Source organism: Ipomoea nil, unplaced genomic scaffold (assembly GCF_001879475.1).
Source record: "Ipomoea nil cultivar Tokyo-kokei standard unplaced genomic scaffold, Asagao_1.1 scaffold1694, whole genome shotgun sequence".
Lineage (NCBI taxonomy): Eukaryota > Viridiplantae > Streptophyta > Magnoliopsida > Solanales > Convolvulaceae > Ipomoea > Ipomoea nil.
In genome coordinates, this window is record NW_017618122.1 from 654,280 (window position 1) to 673,198 (window position 18,919).

Below are 18,919 nucleotides of genomic sequence, written 5' to 3' on the forward strand. Positions count from 1 at the left end.
TTTAAAAATTAACACTTTAGTCCCGTAACTATGCAATTTTTAACACATTTGGTCCTCTCGACCAAATCACCGACCAAATATCGCTGGAAAAATATAAACCATTTTTAATTATTTAAAATTGAGGGCAAATTGGTTATTTCAAGTAACTCTCTTCCTCTTCCTTGCACTGTGCACAACTGGCCGATTATTTCTCCGATTAGTAATGATATAATTCTAAAGTAATGAATGATTTCTAGATGTTAACCTGCTGTATAAAATCAATATAGTGAAGAGCCCCATGCTTAAAGTGGGTCCCACCACCAGGGAAGGTAAGGTATTCACCACTAACTTTAACCCAGTTTTGATGTCCCTTAACCTCTTCAAGCTTGCTGTGTTGAACATTGCCGTGCCAAAATTATATAATCGGCCAGAATTATATAGTAACGACGAAGTTGTGCGCAGTGCCAGACCATTGCCGTCGGGAACAAATTTCCGGGGTTCTATAATGAGAAGACAGGGTGCCGTGCCAGAACTATATAAGACGACTTTTCTTAATTTTCCGGCGATTGTTTTCTCGGTGGTTCTGACAACCAGAAAGGTCCGACACCATGGAAAATCTGGCACCGTGAACGGTTCGTCATCGCCGTTTGTTTTCACTATTAGGCCAGCGGAAGTGATGGAGTGGGACACGGCGGTGGAGAAGTAGCTCATACCGAAGTACACGCGCGGAGGCAAAAGGGGATGTTTTCCAGGAATGGCAAGTCGATGAGGGAAATGGCGTCGATGACACCGGAGAGGGAATTGGTGAAGAAGGGGTGGTGAATTGACCATTTTGCCCCACATAATAAACAATTTAAAAATATTTACGTTTTTCCGGCAACATTTGACCGGAAGGACTAAATGTGCTAAAAATTGCATAGTTATGGGACTAAATTGTTAGTTTTTAATGTCGAGTACTGAAATTAATAAGAGCTCAATAGTCATAGGACCAAAAGTGTAATTTTCTCCTTAGAATTATAATTGAACTGAATTTATAATTTCTAAGAAATTGTGATAAAATTATCATCTAATGGGTGGTGGGATTTATTGACATAAAACTTGCATGTGGGCTAAAGTTTTAATTCTATTAAATCCAATTAAGAAACCCTTATGATAATATTTTTCACAATTACTAAATAGCCAGAAGAATCTAGAGACATAAAACTTGCATGTGGGCTAAAGTTTTACTCAATTAGATCCAACTGAAAATATATTTATGATGAAACCATTATCAAATGAGTTGAAGAATCAAATGACATAAAACTTGCCTGTACGCTAAAGTTTTAGTCAATAAGATTCATTGCTATCATTATGATAAAAAAAACTTAAGAGATCATGTTCCTTTTCTTAATCCCTGTGGGCAAATTAAGAAATATGATCTAAAGTTACATCATAAACCTAAATTTCGTGATAGAATTGGAAATTATTTACAAATAACCATAAAGTAAATAAATTGATTTATTTCTATCTTCACTGATAAAACTACTAAACTACATTCCGATACATAATTGCCTGTGGGCTAAATTATGACCGTAGTCCAGTATTTCATCCTGATTAATCATACAAACATAACGAAATTGCCTGTGAGCTAAATTCCATCATATTACATACAATTAATCACAAACGATATGTCCAAAACTTTATGTGATCAAAATAAACCGCTTAATATATAATTTTAACAGATTAAGGATGCTCTGGCTATTCCCAAACCAAATTAAAATTATAAGATCACTAGACAATTATCAAATTCTTGCCTAAACTTTATGTGATTAAAACTTAATAATCTTAGGTAGCTGAATATGCTGTAGCTATTCCTTAATTAACCAAGATTGAAAACTTAAGAGACTTCAGTAAATTAAAGATGCTTTGGCTATTCTTTAATGAACCAATATCAAATCACATTGGCAAGGAATACTTAAAATTTTGACAAACAGATTATACGAGATTGTGATGGGAAAATCTAAATATACTCCAAGGAAAGGCGGTTAGAGACTAAGTCTCACTGAAAACCAATTCCTTAAATAGAGTATCAATTTAAGGAGACTAGTGGCTCAAGATATTCTTAACTCATGGCCATTAAAACTAGTATGTCTCACCGATTCATATATACTTAATGTATAACTGTTTGGGGTATAAACCAGTAAACTGTATGGTATACACCAGAAAACTGTAGGGTTCACCTATGATTAAAGCTTAAATGGTGAACTAAATTAGCGGACTAAACGTGCTTAAATTCAAGCACTATCGCAACTAAAGTTTATGCATAAGTCCAACTTAATAAGGAACTACTATAATTCCATCCCAAAGTATGGATTGCTAAAGGCATAGTAAAATTGCATAATTTAAAACATAATATTATGCTTAGGACGAATATGCATAAAATTAAACATTAAACTCATATATTCCAAATAAATTGCATAACTTAAAGCAATTTACAATATGAGATTTTAAAGTATAAACTTAATATTCAAACACTAATGAGTCCAAACCAAAAGAGACCCAACATTTTGAATAACAATGTACTGAATATATACTTTAAAATTTTTAAACTGTAAGCCCATGGTAAAATGTTTTAATACATAAAGATCAAATTTATGAGAAATAACTGAATTTACAAATTCAAACAATATCAAACCAAAAGGATATGCTAGCATTTGTAAATTAAAATCTCATAAACCCTAATTGCATAATTAAACTTAATATTATGCACTTAATGTGATCGAATGCATAAAACAATCTAAAGTTTATGAACCAACTAAAAAATATGAATTTAAACAAAATATTCATTTATTCATACTTAACCAAACATGGGCAATCAGAACTAAAATCATAATTCAAAGAACTAAATGAATTATGGAATTAATGGCAATAGTCAATTGCCTAGAAAACATGTTTTTCCAAAATTACTAAATTGATTCAAAATCACTCTCCATAACCCAATTGATAATATTATTATTATTAATGGCAAAATTGCAAATAACCAAAATAGCAATAAATAGCCATAATAATATTATCATATTAAGTAGGAGACTAAATATGAAAAAACAATGGTTAAAACCGCTAATACTTATAAATGTTTTCGGATAAAATTTTGAAAACTTAATAAAATTTGAAGTCCGAAAAATATTAATGTCCAAAAAATTATTTTCTGAACTGGAATATTGTCACATAAATTTATTTGAAAACAATTCAAGATACATATCTGAATACCATAACAATATTAATGTTGTCATTAATTAATTATTAATAGTAATAAGTAACATTATAATCACTATTAACATTAGTAATGACAAACTAAAGTATGGTAATGCACTTTTAAAAAGTTTCTATTTTTCTAAAGATAAAATATGTGACTAGTCCAAATTAACGGTTAACTGTAATTGTAGCACTAATTATCAATAACAACCATAAAAGATAATTAATGGCTAACCTTAATGATGCAAACCGCATCTCCCCATTGCGCTAACAACGATGATGATCCACAAGAGAAGAAAAAAACTACAGAATTCTCCCATCTTCACTGTCGGTGTCAGTAATCTCGATGCAGCGTCCAATGGTACATTTTAAAATTTATTGGTAGGACTTAATTACCAACAATAATAGTCATGTAAAATGAAGTGGTAATCATGCCAATGCACCAAATGTAGCAGATTACCATGAAATAATTATTATGGAGGGTAATAAATGAGATTAGCCCTAAACTTAATAACAGTAATTAATAATGCCGAATTGAACTTAATAAATGGCAAAACTGTAAGTAAGGGATGCCAAATACTAATCTCCAATTTTACCACATAATAATTAATCATGACTATTATGATACTTAGGGAGACTGAAGTTAAGGTAATAACCAAATTACCATTATACAGACAATATACCAACTATATTGCTTTTGCCATGAAATTAAAGACTTAATATTATTATTAAGGCCCTGAAAAACTATTGATAGATTAAAAAATTTAATCAACTTAAACAATAGTTATAGTTCTTAATGGTCAAAATAACAATTAAATCCTTAAAGTCTCTAAACAGGCCAAAACAATAATTATAGCACTAATCACTCAAATTAGGCACATAAACCTCAATGACCCAAGTGAATTATAACATGAATAAAAACTGGTCTAAGTACTGAAATAGACCCAAAACTTAATATTATTACCAACGATGAATACCAAAATATGGTAGTTAGTAATAATTAAAACTTAATAAACATGTTATAAGGAGCTATAATTATTATTAAAATATCAATCAAAATGGTGGGATCCATACTTTAATGATCCAAGATCGGTCCCAAATAGCTTGTTCAAAATAGGTCCTAAAGTCCCAGAAACACATAAAACTAAAATGTGCTCAAAATTAACAGGAAACCAAAACAAGCTACCTTAATAGGTCATATAATACCTAAAATTGACCTTAATGATCCAAAATTGAATGATATTCTAATAATGAATTTATGAGTTAATAATATGCTATATCCAACCTTAACGCATGCTTTTATAAATGTATAATTATAATAATAAAATAATTATTTAATAAATATACGTAGCATGTTGGGATTTGCATATTAATGTATTATTAACCCATATATCCTAAGTAAATTGCAATACTGGAGGCAATTTAATATAAACCTCATATTAAATTAAAATTCAAACAGCAAATTTAAAACTTAATATTTGCCCAAAATTGAATGATAATTTAATAATAACTGAAAGAGGAATTAATTTGGTCAATTAACTAGAAGAAGTCCAAATATGATGATGGAGAACTAAAGCAAACCCATAACTTAAGTAGGCCACAAGTTTTATTTTTTTTAAGTATTGGACCAGGTCTGGCCCGAATGGGCCTGACCCGGCCCAAATGTATAACCCATATTCCTCATCATCTTCTTCCTTAATCAGCTGAACCCTAGCTGCCTGCTTGAAAACGAATTAAACCGGTAATGGAGATGGAACCGTGACAGCTGGAGCCTGCAACGCCTGAATGTGGGAGCAACGATGGCCGAAGGTAGCATCGCCTGAAGGGAGGGGGACAGTAGCGGCGAGCTGGTAACCCAGCTAACCTCCACCGTCTCTCCTTGTCAGGACACCAACGCCGGCGATCGCTGTCATCCATCACGGCAGTGCCACGGATCCTTTTCATCGTCGACTGGGGCATGAGGAGCAGCGACAACCCAACTTCGCCGGCGTCGCCTGAAGAAGAAGAGGAACCAGCGACAACCGGAAACCCAGCCTCGCCTCGCCATCTCTCCTGGTGCAACGCCAGCTCCGTTGCCATGTCCAGCGTCCAACGACACCACCCACCTCCGCCATCTCTAGCTTTGCCACCGAACAGAGACCGTAACCGGCGAACAAATCCGGCGATTTTTCGGCGAACAAGTAGCAAGGCAGTAGGTCTATTGTTTTAATTTCAAAAATTATTTTCCTTATATTTCGAAAAAAAACAAAAATTCCAAAATTTTCTGGAAAAACTGACATGTATATATATGCATATATGAAATCCGAATATATATGTACATACATGATACATACTGTAAAAGCAAAGCACAAATAATGGTTGCATACATATACAGATTATCCAAAATTATTAATAATTTCGGCATAATCAGTAATTAATTCACTCCAAAACATACACGATAAATTACATAATTATATCTGAACTGAATAGATATATTTTTAAGTGTATAGTTTAAAGAATTAAAACATATACGAAAGCTCAATGTATATGAAAAACCTAATGTTGATTCTAGGCAATACAATCAACCAGGCAGAGATTATAAAGGTTCTGATACCAAATGTTAGATATACAATAGTCTAACTATATGAACCATAGTATACGAGAAACCTAACCTCGTATGATAGCGGAAGCGTAGCCATGTTGATCTCCAGCCATAGTTGATGTTCCTGTTGTGTTGCCTCTTAACGGTAGACCATCAGCCATGTTTTGCCTCAGACCTGACTCAGAACCCTAGATGGTGTGTTGGTATCTACTAAGCGGTCTGAGTACCGTAACTGAATGTGCTATCTAATCCATAAACCTTATCCCATAAATGCAGGTTTATATTAGGCACAGAGTTTGGTTGACTAACAACTACTAGTTATTAAGTCCAACCAGACCACTTAATAAGCCTAGTTAACTTGCACCACTTAATTAAGGCCCAATATATAATATACAATATATATTATAAGGGAAAATCTTACATTAAAAACATCCCGAAATCTAAAAATTTTAAGGGCATTTTCGTCCTAACTTAAGATTTCAATTTGAGCATAAATAAATGAATTTAAGCCCTAAGATCGATCCCAATTTGCAGTTCTCGTCCTCATCCTACCTTAATTTGAGGAGGAAAACTGTGAATTGTGATAGATTTTAGGGCTTAAATCCCTTTATTCATGCTCAAATGGGGATCCTAATTTGAAAAGCACGAAACTACCCTTAATAATTTTATTTTTCGACATGTTTTAAACGAAGGGGTGACCGGCATGATGAGTTTTGGCACTCAAACAATAATTGTGGATGAAAATTGGTACTAAAACAATAGTCGTGGATGAAAATTGGTAGAAATTAAACATGTGAACCAAAACTGTCATTTTGCTAATACTCGTGAGACCAAAATTGATATTTGCTCCTACATACTCTGCTACAATGTAATATATCCTTCAATAATCTAATGAGTTAATACCCAAAATCGTCCTCGACTATAGTGGTTTTTCTCAATTTCGTCCTAAACGACTTTGGTGACCTAATATCGTCCCAGACTTTTGTGTTTCGCTTAATTTAGTCCTCCATTTGTTATTCCGTCAAATTGGTGTTAAATTAAGGGACAATTCAGTAATGTCAATATTGATCTCTCTTTACTTTCAACTTGTGAAGTGCGAAGTTCCTCTTTCTTGTACGAATTACACCCAGATTTACTCCTGGACCTGCAAATCAAATTTTATATTCGCAGTTTTAGGAGTAATTCTGGGAGTAATTCATAAAAAAAAAAGAGATTTCGCAATTCACATGTCTATGAGTAAAGAGATGCCAATATTAAAATTACTGAATTATCTATTTATTTAACACCAAATGGACAGAATAACAAATGAGGGACTAAATTGAGCAAAAACACAAAAGTCTGGGACTAAATTAAGCGAAACACAAAAGTTTGGGACGATATTAGGTCACCAAAGTCGTTTAGGACGAAATTGAGAAAAACCACCATAATCGAGGACAATTTTGGGTATTAACTCATAATCTAATTGAACAAATAAAAAAGCATTTTCCAAACAAATCTGGTTTCCAAATTTGTGTGCCTATGCCCCGTTTCTTGTTTTTGTGCATGCTATCTAAAACACTAAATCCTTTTTTTTTTTTTTTTTTTTTTTTTCGAGAACTAAAACACTAAATCCTTCTCAATTAAATATTTAGTATTTGGTTCATGGAATAGGTATAGAATGAAATGACATTCTCGAAAATAGACTTATACAGTTGTTTGATAATGTGTTTTGTTCCCAAAGTATTGTTCTGAGAATGAGCTATTCCCCTTATAAGGGGAATAGCGATTCCAGGAGCCTACCTAGTATTAGGTTATTCATGAGTTCTCAGAAATAGCCTAGGCCATAAATTTACTATTTCATATTTTACCCTCAGTTAAATCTAAAATTTGTTTAAACTTTTTTTTTTCTTACTATTGCAACACTTATTTATCACCAGCATGACACTTGCATATCTTTCAAGTTCAATCTCTTTAACCTTCACAAGATATTTATCTGATTCTATGGTGTTTGCATGTGGTGTTTAAATTTTTTTATATGATTTTTTCTATTTATTAGATTTTGTTAAATTATTTAATTCACAAATTTATAAATTATGCTTACCAAATCAGGCACTTAAAATCTAGAGGAAAAACTCATGTCTCACTACAAAGTATTTTGAACAGCATCAACCTATACCACTTTACAAGTGCTCAAAATATGACCATTTCAACCCCCAGGGTAATTGACAGCAATGCTCTACTCTGTACTCATATAGTTTTTGTCTGGTTTAGCTCTATGGTTCAAAGTAGATATATTTGTTGTGCACATCGGCATTTGGTCCTGTCTGCTGAACCATTGAGTCACAGTAATTTATCTCATCCTAAATGCTCTGTCGGGCGGGGTACGGGGAGCCCTTGGGGTTGAGAATTCAACGACAAATTATATCGTGCACCAGGGCACACTATGCATTGTGCGCTCTGGCCCAAAACAACGTCGTTTTGTATGTGTTTTTTTTTTTTGGAAATTTCGTTTCCTGTGTTTGATGTTAACTTCTTAAAAAAAAATCTCATGTTTCGAATGTACATAATTGTATAATAGAATGTACATAAACCTCTAACATAATACACAGTTTTTTTTAAAATGATAATACACATAATCTAACATAATACATAATACACATAAACTCTACTTAAGGATTGGAATTCAACCTTTATAGGATACGTACTCATATAGTTTGACCAGTTGGAGGAATGTCTCTCAACTCGCACCTATCAAATGGATGCTACATGAAATAAAATTTTTAAACTAAAATTTGCATAGTGTACAATCCATTTTAGCTTCGTCTAATTAATTGAATCAGGCACTTTATTACCTATAAAAAAATATATATTATACTGTTATACTTATCAGAAGTCACAATCTTTAATTAATATAATAATTTAGTACAACGAATTAACCCAAAATAACACATTTCCTGTTCTCCATAACAAATATTCACAAGCAGACACAGCTCAAGAACTGAGATATCAAGATACACATAAAAAATAGGTTTGCCCCTCTTTATGAGACACCATGGGTATCAATGGAATAAAGGCAATCTTTGAGTTCAATCAAACCAAATTTAATCAAAAGAAGTAATCGAGGAGGATTACCCGGGATATGATCCCAAATCAATTTCCAAAAGATTTGTTTCTCTCAAATAACAGAGAATCAGCTGCCGCCATAATCATGCTTATTAAACGTGCCCAGCCCAGAAGGCTGAATCTGCCAACTATGTAACACCACCTACATAAAGGATCTCAATAATTGACCTAAGCTTTCATAATTATTAAAGGAATAACAATAATAATATAAGCATAAAGAAATTAAGCTTATAATAAGCTGGCAGGCCTGCGCAGCCTTAGTTTACTACTTTTACTCAGATCCATAATCATAAAACATTAATAATAATAATAATAATACAAGTTGAACCATTCTAGATGTTTTTTTTTTCTTATTCAAACACCATATGGAAATAGCATATTTTAACATGTATAAGGAATTGACTTATGTGGTTGCTTGAGGCTTCTCAGCTGCATCTTGCTGTTGTTTCCACTGTTCTGGAGTGAGCGCTTTTGTTATGGAGAGAGCATGGATTTCTTTCATCTCTTCTGCCAGTGCAGCGTTAACAATCCGGTGCCTCTCCAGCAATCTTTTGCCTTCAAATTCGGCTGAAACAATCTCAACCTTGAAGCTTGCACCACATCTATGGCAAGAACAATATGTCAGCAACCGAAATATGAGGGTGTTTGGTAAATAGCTGTTAGCTGATTGGGTTAGTGGATTTGATTAGTTGATAGCATTAGCTGATTGTAGAAAGATGTTTGATAAATTAGCTGTTAGTTGATAGTTGATTACATGCAAAATGACTTTCTCAAAAAGCTTATCGAAAAGTTACTTTTAACAGCTTTTTGAATTTTAGCATTTTGGAGCAATAAGCTAATTAATCAAACATTTTTTTTTTGAAAGCATTAATCAAACACTTATATTGAATGTTTAATCAAGTCAAACAGCTAATAGTGGTCAAATAAGCCAAAATTAGCTGATAAGCTAACTATGTTACCAAACAGGGTCATAAGAAAAAGAAAGAAGTGCCTTCAATGTGTTTACAGGCTGCAAGGCACTTACCCTCCAGATGTGTCGATCACTTCCTGAAAAGAAAACAACAAAACCATCATTGCATCAATAAAGTTTCATAACCCAAGGAGGTTCACAAGGAAAGAAAGAAAGATATAATTGCACTTTTTACATTTCAATGGCACTTGGAGGCTACATTTACTAATGTGCTCTTTTCAACTGAAGAGTGGCTTATAGTATACTCCCTCCGTACCATTTTATGTGTCTAGTTCAGTTAATTAGGTTTGATTGAAGTTATTTTTAATTCAATTTTACATAATCTTATGTTTAGTACTTGTATATAAAATTTATATATTTAGAAACTACGTTAAAAGTACTATTAAACACAAAAGAATCAAATTTAAAAATAATTAAAAAAATACTAAAGAAAATAATCAAAGAAGAAAGAATTGGTTTGACCAATGAATAGTAAACATGACAGGTAAAATGGGATAGAGGGAGTACTATTTTATTGTGGGAATTTGTGACATAAATGCACACACAATAATCTAGCTTTACACATAGGCATCCTAAACTTTCAACTCATCACCTTTAATTTTCAAAAAGTTGTAATTTATGTCAAAAGGATTGAACAGCAAAGTCTGCAAGCTTATTGTGTTACTTTGGATCAAGTAACAGTAAAACAAGGAAACAATAATGACACACTATTTAATTGACCCTTATATAGAGAATATGTCCCGCTAGTTTATTTACCAAGCAAATTTGTGAAATGAATGCACATATACAATAATCCTTAGCTTTACACATAGGCATACCAAACTTTCAATTGGCCACCTTTAATTTTCAAAAAAGTTGTAATGTATGTGAAAAGGAATGGACGACAGCAAACTCTGCAGGCTTGTTGTGTTACTTTGGATCCAAGAACAGTACATACAAGGAAACAATAATGCCAGACACTATTTAAACTGATCCAAATATAGAGAATATGTCATGCTAGTTTATGTGGGAGAGTTTTTTACTCACGTAACTTGGTTTCAGATAAGAATGAATCATAGAACAGTGAAACTTGGCAACACAATGAACAATCTATACAATAAGGTTGTAAAAACGTGCCTACTTTATTATAATGAGCATCTCTAGGGAACTATTTATATAATTTATTTTCAACAAAGGCATTTGAGAGGTGTTTGCTTTGAGCACGGATATTGGAATAATGGAATTGGAATTAGAAATTAAGGAATAGGGATGGACTTTAGCAAAAGTTGCCTACCTGTTTGATATTAAAACAAGAATGGAAATCTTTTTTTTTTTCTTGGGGTACAACTAGGCATGAAACCTTTTGTCAAGAGTTAGTTACACGCTTATACTGCTAGCTACAAGGTTATCAGTGAAATAGGAATCATTGTTGAAATTGTTGTTTGGATATAATGCTAGTATCGGGAATCAATGTCAGAAAACTGTTGAAATGAAACATCCATGATGACTCAAAACCATTCACCATATTGAAAAAGAAATTAAATTAGAAAAATGTTAAAAACCATTGATACACCAATGAAACACAGCTACAATCAATCCTATTTGAGACCATAAAACAGAATCTGAGAGGCTAAGGTGGATAATGAATTAATGATGCACAATGAAATCCAATTGGGGATGACCTTCCCATCCCCACCAGGACGAGGGTGTTGAGAGCAGGAGAAATCAAACCATTCATGTATCCTGACCGTACATCTTGCATCTCTCTTTCTCTCTCTAGAACTAAATGTGTGTATTGTAGGAGTGTTCATTGAAGAAAGCAAGATAAGTAGAGACTAGACTGGATATAGATGTAGACATAATTCATGAAGTGATGAGACGGATGTTGGGTTGATGGATGGATGTACGGCAACTGTTGATGGTCCATTCATGCAAGCTTTTGCTTTTTGCGGAAGTTGAAGTTTACTGATTAAGGAAAGGAGAGGAGAGGAGAGGAGAGGAGAGGCCAAAAATGAAAATGGTAGGGAATGGAAAAACTCATTCCTGATAGTTAAAAAATACTCAAACAAACAGTTACTATTCTTTATTTTGTCATTCATGGGCTCTACACATGAACCAAACACACACTGAGCCCTCTTAACAAAGGCTAGTTTCTTGTGGGGTTTGTCAGGTATACATCTACCCTTTGGGGGAGCCATGCAGACTGTAAAGATAAAATTGGAGAAATCAGCCCACTGATGAGTATTTTGTTAATATTCTAATAACACAGGACAGAGGTGTCGTATTTTGTTTCTGTTTATGCTCACAAACAGGGAGGAAAGTCTGGTGCTTCTATGGAAATTTAGAAACCATCAAGTTTCAAAGGAGCAGTTTAAACGAGATAGCAAAGTAGCACATATGCTTACTGAAAAGGCAGGTAAGAATATGTATACTTGCATGAAGTGGTTCAGCAAATATCAACTACTAGCTAACACCTAAGCCAGAATTCCGAAGGGGAAGGGTATGGTGAGTGATGAGATTCTGGAAGATATTGTTCAAGATGATATCCTATAATCAAGGGGGTTGAGCTAAGCCGGAAAATTGAAGGCATCAACTTCATAAATTTTCTCCCCTTTGATCAGAAATAGAATTAAGCTACACATATAACACTTGGAACTCCTAAACACCTTAAAATCTGCGAAATTCAACCTCAGTTACAAGAATTCATCACCCTATTAGCGAGAACTTAGACTGTAATTGAACTAAAATCATTTATAATACACGGAAAAGAAATTCAATGTGTTTGTATTGGTTATAAGTGATTATCATCAAGGGGTAAATACAATCACATATGAATTACACAGAGATATGGTATAAACCAGGAAGCAAAAGGAGATAACTTACGAGATGAGAAGGAGTGAGCTTAGCCGTAAGCGACGATTCAACCTGCTCTTTCGAAACCCCCATCTCTCTCTCTCTCTCTCCCCGGTGAAGCTCTGCAAGAGGAGGGAATAGAATTACAGATTTACTGTGCTTTGTCTAGGTTTTTTCTTCTCTCTCTATAAATATAATATATTTCCCGCTTTTAATTTCTTTCAGAATTGAGATTTTCTCTCCATTTTTTATGTGTGTGTATTTAAGTATTTTCCCCTTTTCCCAAACTATTTATTTATTTTCAGTAAATAAATTCAAAAAGAAAAATTATTGAAAAAACATTTTCATTGAAAATTCTCCAATGAATTAGGTTAAAACTCAAGTAAAAATTTATTTATTTATTTTGAGCATCCAATTATTCTCTTGCTGATTTTTCTAACCTTACAATAATATATTATTATGCTGATAACAGCAAATTAAAGATTAGATTCGATTGGATAGAAACAAAAAGAAACAACAGAATAGAATCGAGTGCAAAGATGATAAGGAGTCTCCATTGTTATGGAGGAATCCTTATCCCACTCTCCCATATTCCCACTCTTTCAAGTTAAAATATTTGCGCAACGTTTTTGATTCTCATAAATTCTTTAGCTTTTCAAAAATGCAAACTACCATTGATTAATTTATACAGATTGGTGTTGTTCCTGGAGTCGTACTCATCAGTTGATTCGGTAATGGTTCTTGATTCTGATTGATTTCCAAATTAAAGTAGCTAGTCGGATCAATTCATGTGGTCTGCAGAGGATGAGGAGGAGAAATCAGTATTACACCATTATATTGCCAGCCACGAACAAAGAGGAAAGGAATTGTTCGTTTTCCCACCTGGAGAAGAAGACAAAACAAAAAGGGATTATGTAAGAGATGGAGAGATTTCAATTCATTCACTTTACGCAGGTAACATACATTCTCTGCTTAATTGCTGAGTAAATTATCACGCAATTCTCAACACCTTTATCTTTTGGACATTATATTCAACACCATCATATTCATATCCAAACAAATACATCTCCTCAGATCAGCATCTCCGTTAATCCACGTACTCCCACCACTTTAAGCTACCACCTCTGACCCCCCCATACCAAACCTTCATTCAGTCGCTTGCAGCAACACTTGTCAAATTCAGCCACTACACCACTATTTTAAGAGGGAGGCTATAATGAATGTTAACACTCAGCATAAAATCTTTCTCATATTACTCCACCTCCGCCATGTACAATAATTGAGGTATATGATTGCAGAAAAAGACGTGTACGTGTTGAAACTCATATTGCATAGCAATGACAAAAAAGAAAAGAGTTGAAGAAATATTATTGCAGATGATTATGATGAAACACGATGTCTTCTCTCATTATAAAGCTTGTAAAGCTAGCCTTTATATAGGGTTTTGAGACAACTAAAAAGTAGGATCCTATAAAATAGGATTTTAACTCTAAATACAAGATTAATTCTAACAATAAAGTTATTATTATTATTATTATTATTATTATTATTATTATTATTATTATTATTATTTTGAATACTATTCAACCTGTTACATGTAGTATATGTTCAAATATACTTTTTCAACATACCGAAGCTCAACGAGAAATAAATTCTAACAATAAAGTTATTAAACATAAATAAAGTAGAATTATATGATGGTCCCACATCCCTCTTAATTCTTATTTGGGAGGGTCTCCCGTCTAAGTTGATTCCTTAGTTTCAAGGACGAATTCAGAAAATCATCTCAGAAGGAATGAAGCTTAGATGACGTTAGAAATCAATGACAAAATATCAAACAACCATAATAAGGTTAAAATACAAAATACATTATAAATTACAATACAATTTTTTTATATGATTACATGATGTAGTTAAGGTCGGAGCCAAAAATATACTTGAGTAGGGTGAAAATGTGAAAATATTTATGACAAATATGAAATATAATTAATTAGATAAAATAATTTGAATAAAACTATATTCATAAATACTTTTAAATTTTAATTTCGTTTAGTTAGATCAACTACTTTAAGTTTTTCTAAATTACTTCGAATACAATGAAGTATAATATAAAGTTGTATACTATAATACTTAAATGATTAATAAAAAGTAGAGTAAAAGATCATTTAATTAAATGATTCATAAAACGTAGACTTAAAAAGTAATTAATTTATGTTGTGAAGAAATGAAAGAGATAAAATAAGCGAGAGGAGATAAGAAAAAGTGTTGCAAATGAGATTTGAACTTCTTAAATACATATACATATGGTTTTTAACATCAAATTTGAAATTCAACCAACTAAGCAATTCAAACTATTAACAATTTGAACATAAATATATATTTTATATAACATTTAATGCTATATGCGTGCATGTATGCGTGCGTGCGTGTGTATGTATGTATGTATGTATGTATGTATAAAGGATATATATATATATATATATATATATATATATATATATATATATATATATATATATATATATATATATATATATATATATATATATATATATATAAAGATGGGGTGGGGTGGGGGCGGGGGGCCGGGGCAGCTACCCCACTGCCCCCATAGTGGCTCCGTCCCTGCTTAGCTTGATGTAGGTTTCAAACTTCACTGGTTTCATGAGAATGTCTGTAGTTTGATTTTCATTGTTGTAGTACTCCAACTTAATCACTCCCTTGTTAACTTGAACTCTCAAGTAATGATACCGTATGTCTATGTGTTTACTCCTTTTGTGAAATACAAGACTTTTAGCTAAATTAATAGTTGATATGTTGTCCACATAGATTTTGATTGGACATTGCTTCTAAAACCCAAGTTGGCTTATTATGTTGCTAAGCCAAATTGCCTAACATGCACTTGATACAGTTGCAATATACTTCGCTTCACATGTTGATAATGCAACAATTGATTGTCTCTTTGAAGATCATGAACACATTATTTTTCAAGTATAAAATAGTAACCACTGTTACTCTTTCTTTCCTCCAAGTCTCTACCCCAATCACTATCAGAATAACCAACAAGATCATTTTCCTCGGATGATGAGTAGAATAATCCGTAGTCATAAGTTCCTTTAGATGTAGCGCATGATCATCTTCACCACTTGCAAATGTGATTGTTGAGGGGATTCCATAAATATGCTAACTAGTCCCACAACATAACTAATATCGGGTCTGATGCATGTAAGATACTTGAGACTTTCAACAATTTTTGTTGAAGTATGTTGTATCAATTTCTCGACCATCACCTTCCATCAATTTGGTTCCTGTTTCAACAGGAGTTCTAATAGGATTTAATTTGAGTCATGCATCTGAAATTTCTTTAAAAGTTCAGTAGTATATTTCTTTTGACTAATAAAGATTCTTTCTTTTCTTTGCCAGTGGGAAGGTTGATGAGCTTCCCACAATGGGTTGAGGTGTTCAGCTAGAGGGGAGATACATATGGACCTGCTATATTTGAGTTCATCTCTTCACTGGAATTTGAAGAACACGAAAATGAAATAGAATATCTATTCATTTCGCTTTATTTGGAAATGACTACCACATCTCAGTAAACATGCTCGCAGAGTGTATTGGATTATGGGAACAGGACGGGATCTTAGATGAGTTCTCATCAGACGAGGAAGCTAGGTCATATCTCAACTTGCATAACAACACAGTTGAAATTCAACAAGTAGAAGATGCATATTGCCGTCATCTTGCGAGTAAAAATCTAAGGATAGTGAGGCGACTGCTAAGTCACAACTTAGGGAAAGCAGATTTTGAAAGGAATAAGATAACCAAAGATGAGCTGTTTTACCTTTAGAGCATGGACTCGGTTACAATGGTCAATATGGGGAGAATTTGCAAAAGATGGATACAAGATCAGGTTGCGCGACAAATGGATGTGATATTCATAGGGCCGCTTTTGACCCGACTATGCTGGGGCATGGAATTGGAGAATGAGCTTTTCAAGGATGTTGTTTTAGGCAGGGTTACCCCGATGCCGATTACTGAGGTGGTTATGATGGGCATCCGACTGGTACCCAGAATAGTGCACGACGCAAGACCAATGCCACACAGACCTGCACCCCGGGCTCTTCACATGAGCACACCAGCCATAGATAGGACCGGTCCTCCATTGCCAGAAGTTCCAGACAGATTCCCTCAAGTGTCAGATTGGGCGTCTTTATGAGCCTTTGTCTATCAGATGCATATGGAAACAATCAACACAGTGAGCAATGCTCTACAGGGATGACCCGGACCCGTGAATGAGCCTTCCCCAAATCATGAGCAGGATACGGACAGTTCGCAAAATTCGAACTGATCCGAATAGAAGAAAGTAGACGCCTCCGTTGGGAATAAAAGCTCGAACTTAGTAGACTCACGGGATTTCTAGACTTTGGTTCTCAGAGTTGTTTTAAAAAACTTTAGGTACCCTATGCGTGGGGTGCCGACTTTACTTTTCTTTATTTCTTTGTGCACTTTGTTTAACTGCTTTATTCTATCTTTATCTGCACTTTTGTTTAGTCTGCTTTTATGCTGTCTTTCTGAATAAGTACTGAACTCTCTTACCTATCTTTTGTACCTATCTAGCTGAATGTCCAGCTATTCTGATTAACAGGAAACAGTAGGGATGCTGCGCCATCCTTACACACTTTTTATCTAGCTGTTTGGAACCTTTGCCACTAACGCTTTAATTGCCAATCTGTGCTGTCCACAGAAAGGTTGGGGGCAAAGACTCTTAATGTCAAAGATTGAGGAAAATCTCCTACAATGAAGGGCGTTTCTTTTCTCTAATCCTTTATCTTTACCCCAGTTTTTGTTTCTAAATTGTGGAAAGGTATTTTCCTGTGCTAACTGCTAGACTTAATCTTTTGCATGTTTTGTTGTCCCTTGAGTCCCATTGTAAATTGCTAAAGTGTGGAAAAGGGACAACCTCCTTAGGCTTAGTTTTTGGGTTTGTTGACCAATCAGGAGCATCCCACACCACATTTCTAAAGTGTGGAAAGGGAAACCATGTTTTACCTTCCTGCTCTTGTTCACACCCGTGCATCCACAGTAATGAACATCGAGGACGATGTTGTTCTAAAGTGTGGAAAGGGGCGCACTTTTGTGCTTTAATTTTGAAAAATTTTGGCGTACCAATTGTTGAATATTATATAGTGCATATGATTAGAAAAGAGTATAATCGGTTGCATTATTTTGGAAATGTGTTTTATGATGCCTTAGTCAGCTAAATCTTTGGAATATCTTTGAAAATCACTTCTCTTGCACCTTAGGGACTGTATAGGACCCAAATAGAGTTACTTTTGTTGCATGCTTGTTTGATAGTTCACCTCTTATTTTGCTTGGACCGGAGTAAACGATAACTCGAAGTGGGAGTGTGCACTATCCAACCTAGAGAGATAAGATAGCAAGACTTGGAATTGAACGAATATCTGTGTGGCATGGTGATTGCGGTAATTTGGGGCAAACAAATAATACTCGGAGTATTCGGGTTATCAAACCACAGGGAGATGGGGTACTAAGCACTAGCTACTAGGTTACTCATATGGAACTAATCTGAACGAAACTTGAAGGTTGGATAATTGTAGAAAATAAAAGGCAGAATAAATAAATTAACAAGGTTTTGTAAGCAATAAAGCAAAGCAGGATTTTTGGGATCACAATGTTTAATCACCTAGTGCCAATTAACGTTTGTAATATTTATTTTGGAATTAAGACTTGTGTGGGAATGCAAAGTGGAACAGAATTACTCTCGTAATCTCTACCCCTAGTGAATTTCCACTCTCGTGGCTTAAACACCGGATAAGATCGAAGATCCGCATTCAATTATTCCTAATTACTACCATCTCTCGATGCGCAACAATCTAGAATAAAATTCCCCTTTCTCAAGGTCCAACCATTAGGTGCAATCGTGTGTGCCCCTAGTTTATGCCTAACTCTCGTTATGACATGAACATGGCTATGAAGCAAGTAATTTAGGCCTTTAATTACCAACATCAACAGGTTAAAACAAGATTGCAACACAAATCATAAAACCAAACATAAATATATTAAGAAATTAACGAACTAGACACATAGGTTCATAAACAAATTCACCCAAAAATCCCTAAGGGTTTTAGCCACTCATGGCCATAATAACAATCAATACAATCTTTAAAGATAAACAAATAACAAAAGGAATAAGAGAAAGA

General features: G+C 33.9%; 1 protein-coding gene and 1 long non-coding RNA gene across 2 annotated transcripts; both read right to left on the reverse strand.

Annotated features, from left to right (window-relative positions):
* Nucleotides 1-827: 827 nt before the first annotated feature.
* Nucleotides 828-18,818, reverse strand: LOC109191578. The gene is made up of 3 exons (XR_002055952.1): nt 18,803-18,818; nt 13,662-13,666; nt 828-986 (listed from the first exon to the last, which is right to left on the reverse strand). It is a non-coding gene; the product is annotated as an uncharacterized LOC109191578 (long non-coding RNA).
* LOC109191577 (protein BOLA2) lies at nt 9,091-12,937 on the reverse strand. Its single transcript, XM_019342202.1, has 3 exons — nt 12,729-12,937; nt 9,921-9,943; nt 9,091-9,498 (listed from the first exon to the last, which is right to left on the reverse strand). Exons 1-3 carry the CDS (start codon nt 12,789-12,791, stop codon nt 9,300-9,302), a joined length of 285 nt encoding a protein of 94 aa, XP_019197747.1. The 5' UTR covers nt 12,792-12,937; the 3' UTR covers nt 9,091-9,299.
* Nucleotides 18,819-18,919: the final 101 nt, after the last annotated feature.